The 11,902-nt window shown below is 42.1% G+C and overlaps 1 protein-coding gene across 1 annotated transcript; it reads left to right on the top strand.

Moving 5' to 3' along the window:
* The first annotated feature begins 5,857 nt into the window (after positions 1-5,857).
* Znf281 (zinc finger protein 281) lies at positions 5,858-11,255 on the top strand. The gene is given in 3 exon segments (XM_028773780.1): positions 5,858-5,912; positions 6,133-6,389; positions 6,391-11,255. Coding segments are annotated over 2 exon segments (2,661 nt in total). The 5' UTR covers positions 5,858-5,912; positions 6,133-6,146; the 3' UTR covers positions 8,809-11,255.
* The last annotated feature ends 647 nt before the right edge of the window (positions 11,256-11,902 follow it).

Below are 11,902 nucleotides of genomic sequence, written 5' to 3'. Positions count from 1 at the left end.
TGATCCTCTGTCTCCTGAGTGCAGGAATTACAAGCATGTTCCATCATTCCACTTTATCTGGTTTATGAGGAGCTAGAGATCAAATCCAGGGCTTTGTCCATGCTTGACTAGTGCTGTTGACTCAGCTAACCTCTAACTCCAAAAACCTGAGTTTTAAGGGTCTCACCAATTGCATTAGCTTGAGGCTGGAGATGGGCCTAGTTAAGACACTGAAAAAAACATTATATGAAGAGGCAAAGGCTCTGACAACCTCAAAGTCACCTCTTTGCAGGACAGGAAGCTAGCAATGCTCATGCTGCCCACCTTGCAGGGTCGCAGTGGGGGACAATTGGAATTATGTAAGTGCCATGAGAATGCTGATCATAGGTTAGCATTATTTACATAACTCTTTCCTGAATACAAGCTGTATGTAAGCAGCGCTACTAGCCTGCATACTGCATTAACCACCAAGAAAGGACATGTTAGCACGTCAAAGATACTGGCTTTGGAATGAAGAGTCATGGGATGGACCACAGAAGCACAGTAATGAAGAGAAAAAAGAACAGACTCATGCCAGTCACTGACTCCACCACAGCCGTGCCTGAGTGGATTTCTGCAACTGGGAGAACAAGTACAGAGCTACTTTGGTTTTCAAAGTGGCACAGACAAGCCAGATGGAGACAGTGTGTTTTCCCCTTTGGCTACATTGGGGTGTCAAGGGTCCTGTCAAGCAATTTCTGTCACTAAAATGCCAAAGCAACTAGTATATCTATAGGTAAATGCATTTATGTATGTTCTTTACATCTTAGCAGGGCTAGACACTGTGGAAGGACATGCCTGTGGTTTTCCCACTGGGCAACACCCCTCAGGTCTGAGGGCATTTTCATTCTGTAAATGTGGCATAGTTGTAGCTACCACGGTGTAGTTAAAGAGTAGGGGTTGGGTCCCCCTACCCCCCCACAACTGTTCTTAAAGGTATTGTTCTCTGTAGGCTGTAAATGAAATGAATCATTATGGCTCCAGATGACCAAATGTTTCTATTTGATTCTCTCCACGGAGAAGATGCAATGTGTTTGCAGCTTTGGGGTTTATGAAGATCTGCTAAATCAGAACTCCCAGCACTGGTAATGCTATGGGAAAGCAGGCGCTCTGTGCGAAGCCTACAAATGAAAGGCTATCATTAGTGTTTTCCCTTCCCACCACTGGGGAGATGCCTCAAGAAACTCGCAGAGCCCCTGGGTCGTCTTGAGTTTCAGACTTCTGTTATGGTGTGTGGAAGCCACAGTGGGGGATCTGCTTGGTTTATGGTATTTGTCACATGAGAGAATAAACAGGGAGAAAAAGAAAACCTTAAGATTGAAACTGCCTGTATCCAAAAACTGCCTGTATCCAAAGTCCATTTTCCTCCTTTTCAAAATGAAGATGGTTAAAACCAGACTGTAATTAAAGCAGGTAATGGAGACAAAAATGCAGTGAAGAGCTCTGTCTGGGTCTCCCTTCATACTCTGCTCAGTTTACCAGGACATGGGGGAAAACATGATTCATTCATTTTCTCTCTAGTTCTGTTTTTGGAGATACTGTTGTATAGCACTGGCTGTCCTGGAACTCACTCTGTAGACCAGGCTGGCCTTGAACTCAGAGATCTGCCTGCCTCTGCCTCCTGAGTGCTGCTGGTCTTAAAGGCCTGTGCCACCACTGCCTGGCTCATGGTTTTTCTCTTATTCCTTCCTTCAGGGAAAACTGACCTTGCGAAAATTATATCTAAGTTATATGAATGGTCACAGATGAGTTATTTGATTTCTAAACTATAGATTTCAGGTAAATAGCCTTGGTTTATAATATGGAAGTCATAACACATAGTGCAATGTTCAGAAAGTTTTACTTCCTGAGGAATTCATTTATTGTACATAGTATAATATTCTCATTTCATCAATAAAAGTCGAGGGACCTGTGCCCAGTGACCTGACTCAGTGGGTAGAAAGAAATGCTTGGTCTTAAGCCCAATGACCTAAGTGTAACTCATGAAACCCACATGGTAGAAGAGAATGGACTAGAGCTGCCACGTGTCCCTGTGGCACACATGTACACACAATAAAAGGAAAAAAAAAAAACGAACGTAAGAGATTGTAAGGGACTTATGGGTAGAAGAGGTGGAAAAAGGATTATTAACTAGCTAGCACCTTACCTGCTAAACCATCTTGCTGACCTGGCAGATCAGTTGTAGTCACCATCATGTATTAAGATTAAACATCTTAAACATTTTGTTTGTCTTGTTTTCAGACAGTTTCACTATGTAGTGCCTAGTGCCAACAGGCCTTGGACTCACTATGTAGACCAACCTAGCTTGGAACTTATAGAGATCTAATTGCCACTATGTCTAGAGATTTTGCAATTAAAGGATTCTGCTACCACATCTGGCCAAAGAGGTTTAAGGGTGCAATTTATAGTTGGAGCGATGGCTCAGTGGTTAAGAGCACTGGCTGCTCTTCCAGAGGTCCTGAGCTCAATGGGAATTGAGCCACATGGTGGCTCACAACCGTCTGTAATGGGATCCGATGCCCTCTTCTCTACATGGAGATGTACATGCAGATTGGATACTTATTTACATAAAAAGATGAATACATTTTAAAAGAAGTGAGGTTTATTTTGTATTTTACATGTTTTTCTATTTTGAGGGTATGTGTGTGTGTGCGTGTGTGTGTTGTTTAAAGATTTATTTTATATATGGGAGTACACTGTAGCTGTCTTCAGACGCACCAGAAGAGGGCATCAGATCCCATTATAGATGTTGTGAGCCACCATTTGGTTGCTGGGAATTGAGCTCAGGATCTCTGGCAGAGCAGTCAGTGCTCTTAACCTCTGAGCAATCTCTCCAGCACATTGTTTTTTCTTTATTTTCACTGGTCCCGTGGATTACATCTAGGGCTTCACACTTGCTACAAAAGATCTCTATCACCACGCACACCATTTTGGCAGTCCTGAGACTCAAACCCAGAGCCTTATGGATGCTAAGTATGCATTCTACAGTACCACACCATCTCCTTTCCTTTTAAATCTTAATTTTAGGACCTAGAGAGATAGATGGCTCAACAGTTAGAAGCACTGTCTACTCTTCTAGAGGACATGGACTCAATCCCTAGCACTCAATGGTTTGAAAATGTAACTCTACTTCCAAGGAATATGATACCCTCTTCTGACCTCCTTAGCACCAGGCATGCACATGCTACACATGTATACAGGTAGGCAAAAACAATCATGCACATAAAATAAAGTTTAAAAAAAAAAATCCAGCCTGGTGTTGGTAGCCTATACCTTTAATCCCAGCACTTAGGAGGCAGAGGCAGGTGGATCTCTGTGAGTTCTAGGACAACCTGGTCTATAGAAAGAGATTTTTTTGTCAAACAAACATAATCTTTTTAAAAATTAAGTGTTTTTAAAAATAATTCATACTTCTGGGTATGGGGGCTTCGCCTATGATTTCAGTACTTTCAAATAGACAATTTGTATCTATTATCTTTTTTGAGGATTTATTTATGTTATGTGTCTGAGTTTTTGCCTGCGTCCATGTATATGCACCATGTTCATGCCTGCGGGATCCTCTGGGTGAGTGTTGGGAACTGAACCTGGATCTTATACAAGAAAAACAAAGGCTCTTAACTGCTGAGCTATGTCTGCAGTCCCTATTACCAAAGTTTGTCTCTTTTGACGGTTTTAAAGGAGGTTGGTTGGTTTTCCTGGTACTGGGGTTCAAGCCTTATCCACAGTAGGCAACCACCGTATCATTGGACTACGTCAGTAACCTGTAGTGTTTAAGGTTTCAATTATTTTCTAATTTTATAACTTCAAAGAAATATACTGAGGTTACTGCAGCCCCAGAGTTTTAAAATATTAATATTTGTTTCATCATCCAGCCACCTCCCAGAAACTGACATAATGAGTTTCCTGATTACTAGTCTATGTAGTTGGGGTACTGTTTTTTATTTTCTATCGCCAAAGTATTGAATAGCACAACCAGTGTAGGTGATGTGCTGGTGTGTGGTCATATAAATGCTCAAGGTACAACTTCTAATGGTGAAAAACGGGAAAATAAATGGACCTTGATGAAGTGTGTCTTCTTTTGTCTGTTCTCAGGAAAGTTTATTTCAGGCCTTTCCACTGGCGGAATGATTAGCGCTAACAGCTTTCCCCTCCGTTTTATTTTACAGGGTCTCTTCATCTTCCTGATATATGGGGTGTACAACCTAGAGGTGAGTATGCTTGGAGTAGCTCAAGGCTGACAGAGTGAATGAGAGAAATGGCAGGTTTCTTATCTTGATAACTGCAGAACAATGTTGGCTTTCATATGAGTGTCCCACTGCCCTTCATGCTTGGACTGGCTTATGTGCATCCCAGCTTACGATTAAACACTGACGCCCTCAATACAGGGACAGCCTCATTTCTCACTGGCATTGACTAATATTTTATGACTGCCTAAAGTTTTTGAATTCCCAGTGTTCAACGCTTAGCTATACCTGATAGTTTCAGGAAATAATTTAAATGTAGTTGCATGGGGTTAGGAAGGTACAATGCCTCATGAAACTACTCATAAAATACAGTTTTAAGGTTTCTAGGCAGGCTCAGAGAAGCCTGTGTTGGTATGGTTTTAATTGCTAAATTTCTCAGGGAAGTTATTTAATTACAAGAAGTCATTTCGAGAAACACTATGAGAAAATGAACATGTAATTTCTTTAAGAAAACACTATGTAAATAACTATTCTCTAGATCCTTTTATTAAAGTGTCTGTGATGATGTATAAATACACCTAGGAAAGTTGCTGATTTAGATTTTTCATGCTTGCAGTGAATGCCTTTCATACATTATTAGGCACTAAATAAATATTTATTTGGTTTTGTCGCTAGAACTTTTAATTTCAAGATTTATACCTAATTCCCCCCCACCAACTGAATTAGGAGCGATTTTACAAGTTTCTAGGCATTCTATAGTGGAGGGGTGGGGAGAGTAGGGTATGTATCCTAGCAGAGATTTTAGACAGGAATGATGGCCAATATTTTACAAATGAGGCTAGTTAGCATCCAACCTGATAAGCAAATTCAGACAACAGAGAAAGTACGTGGCATTTAAATACCATCTGATGCTAAAGTGTGTGTGGGCGTGTTTTACAGGACAGCTGCACCTGGGATTACACGTGGTTTCCCTTTGCTGTAGCCTTCAGGTAGGCTGGCAGTGAGATAAGTTTCTGCAGCGGTACCTCCTCTATGGCAGTCTCAAAGGGTCCTTCAGTAAACGCAAAGACAAGCGTTATTGCTGTCCCCAATCTGAAAGGAAGGAGTAAAAACTATCTGTAATCAATACTGTTATGAGTTTAAAGCTTTCAGTCAGACTCACAAGTACCTTAAGGAATCCTTTTCTAGGTTTGATTTTGATTCGATACTTGGATTGCAAACACTAAAGTGAACCAAATGCCAATGTTCAGGTCTCAGTTTCACCACCTTCTCCAACCTCTTTCTCTGTGGCTCCCACGCCACGCTGCAACACGCTCTCCCGGCGTCCCCCGACTTCCCGCCCCTTGAGTTCCACCTCCCGAGCGTCTTTTCCCCAGAAACCCTCAGCCACTTTCTGCCCAAGGCAGAGCCACCAATCACGTCCCCTCGCTGCGGAAGACCCTCCGCTGCCGGCCTTTAAGTCCCCGCCCCTCCCGCCTAGCCCCCAGCTGCTCCGCCCAACCGCCCCCTTGATTGACAGGGTGGCCAGGCGGAAACTGAGGCGCAGGCGCACTGAGCTCGCAGAGCTCCCCTCTGGTCCGGTCGAGGACTTCCCGGCAGACACCGCGCCGCGGCTGCGCAGAAGCCGGGAGGCTTTTAATTCCATTGTGGAGAGGACGGCGTTATTTTTATTAACTGGAGGCGACGGCGGCTGCGGCGGCGGCGGAACCCGTAAGTGTGGCCGGCGGGCCGGGGCGGGCGCGGGAGCGGCCAAGAAGGCCGCGGGGTAGAGCGCGCCGGGCCGGAGGCGGCGAGGTTGCGGACGGGCGCCGGGCGCGGTGCGGGCTGGGCGGCGGCGCGGCGGGTCCCAAACGCTGCGGTGGTCCCGGCCCCGGGCCCGGCCCTACCGCCGTTCCCCCTCTTCCCTCCTCTCCCTCCTCTCCGCAGCCAGGCCTCCTCCGGGGTATGAAAATCGGCAGCGGGTTCCTCAGCGGCGGTCCCGGCAGTAGCGGTGGTAGCGGCTCCGGCGGCAGCTCCGGCAGCGGCGGCGGCAGGAGAGCAGAGATGGAGCCCACCTTCCCCCAGAGTATGGTTATGTTCAACCACCGGCTCCCCCCGGTCACCAGCTTCACCCGGCCGGCGGGGACGGCCGCCCCTCCCCCGCAGTGCGTGTTATCCTCCTCTACCTCCGCAGCCCCGGCCGCTGAGCCCCCCCCCTCCGCCAGCCCCGGACATGACTTTCAAGAAGGAGCCGGCGGCGTCAGCCGCGGCCTTCCCTTCGCAGAGGACCTCCTGGGGATTCTTGCAGTCCTTGGTGAGCATCAAGCAGGAGAAACCTGCAGATACCGAGGAGCAGCAGTCCCACCACCACCATCACCACCACCACTATGGGGGGCTGTTCGCTGGGGCTGAAGAGAGATCACCAGGCCTAGGAGGAGGGGAAGGGGGGAGCCACGGCGTCATCCAAGACCTCAGTATTCTCCACCAGCATGTCCAGCAGCAACCAGCCCAGCACCACCGTGATGTATTACTGAGCAGCGGTAGCAGGACTGATGACCATGGCAACGAGGAGCCAAAGCAGGACACTAACGTCAAAAAGGCAAAGAGGCCAAAGCCAGAATCTCAGGGAATCAAAGCCAAGAGGAAGCCAAGTGCATCTTCCAAACCTTTGGTTGGAGAGGGAGAAGGTGCCGTCCTGTCCCCAAGCCAGAAACCTCATATCTGTGATCACTGTAGTGCTGCTTTCAGGAGCTCCTACCACCTGCGGAGACATGTCCTCATTCACACTGGAGAAAGACCTTTCCAGTGCAGCCAGTGTAGTATGGGTTTCATTCAGAAATACCTACTGCAGAGACACGAGAAAATTCACAGCAGAGAGAAACCCTTTGGATGCGATCAGTGCAGCATGAAGTTTATTCAGAAGTACCATATGGAGAGACACAAGAGGACACATAGTGGAGAAAAGCCATATAAGTGTGACACTTGCCAACAGTATTTTTCAAGGACTGACAGATTGTTGAAGCACAGGCGCACATGTGGTGAAGCCATAGCAAAAGGAGCCGCTAGTGCAGAACCTGGGTCATCAAACCATAACAATATGGGTAATCTGGCTGTGTTGTCTCAGGGAAATACAAGTTCTTCAAGGAGAAAATCGAAGTCAAAAAGCATAGCTATTGAAAATAAGGAACACAAGACTGGCAAAACAAATGAATCACAAATGTCTAACAGTATAAACATGCAGAGTTATTCAGTAGAAATGCCTACTGTGTCTACCAGTGGGGGCATAATTGGCACTGGAATAGATGAACTACAGAAAAGGGTGCCAAAATTGATCTTTAAGAAAGGAAGCAGAAAGAATACAGATAAAAGCTACCTTAATTTTGTGTCACCGTTACCAGACGTAGTTGGGCAGAAATCCTTGTCTGGTAAACCAAGCGGCTCACTTGGCATAGTATCGAATAATAGTGTGGAGACCATTAGTCTTCTCCAAAGTACAAGTGGCAAACAAGGCCCGATAAGTAGTAATTATGATGACGCCATGCAGTTTTCAAAGAAGAGAAGATACTTACCAACTGCCAGCAGCAACAGTGCCTTTTCTATCAATGTAGGACACATGGTCTCCCAGCAGTCAGTCATTCAGTCTGCAGGGGTCAGTGTTTTGGACAATGAGGCGCCATTGTCACTTATTGACTCCTCAGCTCTAAATGCTGAAATTAAGTCTTGTCACGACAAGTCTGGAATTCCTGATGAGGTTTTACAAAGTATTTTGGATCAGTACTCTAGCAAATCAGAAACGCAGAAGGAGGATCCTTTCAATTTATCAGAACCACGAGTGGATTTACACACCTCAGGAGAACACTCTGAATTGGTTCAAGAAGAAAATTTGAGCCCAGGCACCCAAACACCTTCAAATGATAAAACAAGCATGTTGCAAGAATACTCCAAATACCTCCAACAGGCTTTTGAAAAATCCACTAATGCAGGTTTTACTCTTGGACACGGTTTCCAATTTGTCAGCTTGTCTTCACCTCTCCACAACCACACTTTGTTTCCAGAAAAACAGATATACACTACATCTCCTTTGGAGTGTGGTTTTGGCCAATCTGTTACCTCAGTGTTGCCATCTTCGTTGCCAAAGCCTCCTTTTGGGATGTTGTTTGGATCTCAACCAGGTCTTTATTTATCTGCTTTGGATGCTACACATCAGCAGTTGACACCTTCCCAGGAGCTGGATGATCTGATAGATTCTCAGAAGAACTTAGAGACATCATCAGCCTTCCAGTCCTCATCTCAGAAATTGACTAGCCAGAAGGAACAACAGAAAAATTTAGAGTCCTCAACAAGCTTTCAGATTCCATCTCAGGAGTTAGCTAGCCAGATCGATCCTCAGAAAGACATAGAGCCTAGAACAACGTACCAGATTGAGAACTTTGCACAAGCATTCGGTTCTCAGTTTAAGTCGGGCAGCAGGGTGCCAATGACCTTTATCACTAACTCTAATGGAGAAGTGGACCATAGAGTCAGGACTTCAGTGTCAGACTTCTCAGGGTATACAAATATGATGTCTGATGTAAGTGAGCCATGTAGTACAAGAGTAAAGACACCCACCAGCCAGAGTTACAGGTAAGGTCTCAAGAGTGACCAGGCTGGGAGTCTAATGTAATTTTGTTTTATTTTGAGAACACTGCCATTGGAATGTTTCTACACGATCCTATTAAGAATAATGTAATGCCCTTTCAATGCAACTTTTCATATTTAGTTTATTTTGTTAGTGTGATTTTAGCTCTGTTTGTATTATGATTTTTAATCAAAATCAATAGATTAAAAATAGTTTGACATTCAAAGTGACAATGTTTAGCAATCAAATTTACATGTATAGATTGTCAGGGAATAGCCCAAAAGTTTTAAATGCAAAAACAAAAAAAAAATAAAAAAAAAACAAAACAAAAAAAGTACAGGAAAAAAAAAAAGAAAAGAAAAAAAGGAAAAAAAAGAAACTTTGTTGCTAGGATTAAGGTTATTCTAATTGCTTTACTCTCAGGAAAGTGTAATAACGCATGGGAATTCTGTACGTTATCACCGTAATGGAATATCCAATTTACAAATAGTATGATACACATTTCATTGTTTAAGTTAAGGGATCTTAAACATTTCAAATTGCTCTTTCTGGGCTGATAGAATATACATTTCATCATTTAAGTAAGGGATCGAAAACATTTCAAGTGCTATCTCTATCTGGGCTGATCCAAAATTCTGAGATTGTTGGCTACCTATATTTTGTTGCAGCTTTTAAATGTACTCCAAACTTCCAAACCCAGATTCATTCCAGCTTGGTAGAACAAATATTCTTAGATCTTTGATCAAAGCCTGGAATGATAGCTTTAATTTAAAAAAAAAAAAAAGAGGAAAAAAAAACCATCCTCTTTATCCACCTGTAACAAGGCTGTAATTCCATTAAGTGATTCTGTGAATGTCTATCGAGTACAGTGTTAAAATTAAAACCCAAGTGGTTGGTTGGTTTCAGTATTAGTAAGTTCAAGACACATAATCTATTGAAATTTGGGGTATGCATTATTCATTATACATGGCCTAAAAACATTCTCTTATTTATGCTATTATGTACCACCTTCACTTCTGGTTTTTGGTACTTGTTCTTAACTTCCTCTTAAAGTTCTGGGCCTTCTTGTTCCTTCTCCCTGTCTTGATGGTTTCAATTTTAGAGTGATTTATCATCTAGTAGATAATTGATTATGCATTTTATATGTCTTATGGCATTCAAATACTAAACAATAGGGTAAACATCCCTGACTTTTTTTTAAAAAACAAACCCAATACAGATTTCCATGTACAAGCTATAGATGTCACAAGGTTGTAATCCCACCTGGTGGCATAGCTTGTGTAACAGATAAGAGTGTGTATTTAGTAATGACATCAGAACTCTTTGTGAAATTGCAGCCTTTAATGTACATTTTGAAGGGGTGTATTAGTCAGTATTGTACAGGGATCTTGTAAAGTCATCAAAACTTGCTATGAACGCTAATTGCCATTTGAAGCTACTGATAGGCAGTGGCTCTGCTCTAAACCACTTTTTAGCAATTGTATTTTTTTTCCTGATTATATTTTTTAATGTACTTTGATGTTTATGCTGATGAGTTTTTATGTACTTTTGGTGATGTTTAGTCTTATGAACTCTTCTGACGTCAGAAAAGTACCACTGGTTGTTTGCAGTCTCATTGTGTAATCAGCCTAACACAGGCTTCCATGTATAATAAAGTAATTAATATTGTGCAAGTGTAAAACACTTCTGTTATAAAAGCAGTGTTTGGAAAATAAGAAATTATTAAAAATGGTTACAAAATACTAGTTAATTCCCTTTTCCCACCTTCCACCCTTTAGCTTTAGTTAGCTAAAGGGTACCAACTTGACATTAAAAGATTTTTAGAAAATGTGTTTAATTCTTTTAATACACTCAGTACTAAAATGTCTGTATGTCTTATTAAGTGCAGTAAGTTCTATTGGATACAGAGACAAGTGTGATCAAAGATGGAGAGGACCTTTACCCCTGTATCTCTTAAGCTGTATGATTTCTCTCTCTCTCTTTTGTTTTATACAGGTTTTGAATTTCTTTAACTTTTATTGTGTGTACTGAATACTACATATGTATTATTCTGATTGTTTGCTCTAGTTTACTACCAATAAAAGTCCTGTTAATCACAACATTGAAGAAAGGAGATATCACTTAGTCTCTGTGGATTACATTTCATAAAATATTCACGTTAATGGTATAAATTGTAATTTAGGAGCTTGCATTTTTATTGTATTTATACTGTATTTTGTCTTTCTAGGTTTATTTAAAAATGCATTGAATATTTTGTTTGAGGTGCACAATAATATAAAGAATAGAAATCTAATGTAAATTACATTATGTTGAAACTAGGCTAACCATCCTAAATATTAGGGAGTTTATTTATTGAGGCTTTATTTTAAATCATATCAAAATATTTTTGGCTTAAGGTGTTATATATATCCTTTTGCCTCAAAGGGTTATAATAAAATTACAGAATGACGGATTAAAATGGTCTTGAGCATTTTTAGTTTAAAAAAGCTAACTTGTAGTTAAAAGGTTATGAAATTAAGATCATAGGTATTAGAAGAAAAGGTGAGATTATGATATAGAAGATGCAGTAAAGTTGTTTGACATAACTTAAAAGACAGAAGCTGACCATGATGACACATGCCTTTAGTCCCAGCACTGGGGAGGCAGAGCCAGACTAGTCTACAAAGTTCCAGGCCAGCCAGGGCACAGTGAAACCTTGTCTTTAAAAAGTCTACGATCTCTTGAGATGTTAAGAAAACTGCTTTGAGGTTTAAGTGTGTGAATATTGATGGAATATGAGTGAAGGGTAGAATGCAGAGTATATGTGTATGTGTTTTATACATAATTTATAGTGAACATAGGCATGGGCCTGTTGATTAGAAGGTAATGTAGTTTGTTTTGTCCTGGTTACTCCCACACTTGGTTGTCTCACACTTGGAGTCAAATGCCTAAGGGAAATTTCACGCAATCTATGACTTCAGTTACTTGATTCTCTGAACAGCTTGTTTCCCCAGATTAGCTGAAGCAGATAAGAATCTTCAAAACTCACTTGCCTGCCTTTTTGGTTTTCTTTTATGGACGGTTTATGAATTTGATTGTTTAACATTGTTTGTCAGACATTAGA

The sequence above is a fragment of the Grammomys surdaster genome, unplaced genomic scaffold (genome assembly GCF_004785775.1).
Source record: "Grammomys surdaster isolate TR1022 unplaced genomic scaffold, NIH_TR_1.0 234, whole genome shotgun sequence".
Taxonomy (NCBI): domain Eukaryota; kingdom Metazoa; phylum Chordata; class Mammalia; order Rodentia; family Muridae; genus Grammomys; species Grammomys surdaster.
Note: the sequence above shows the minus strand (reverse complement) of the source record. Positions and strands in the feature narration are given on the sequence as shown.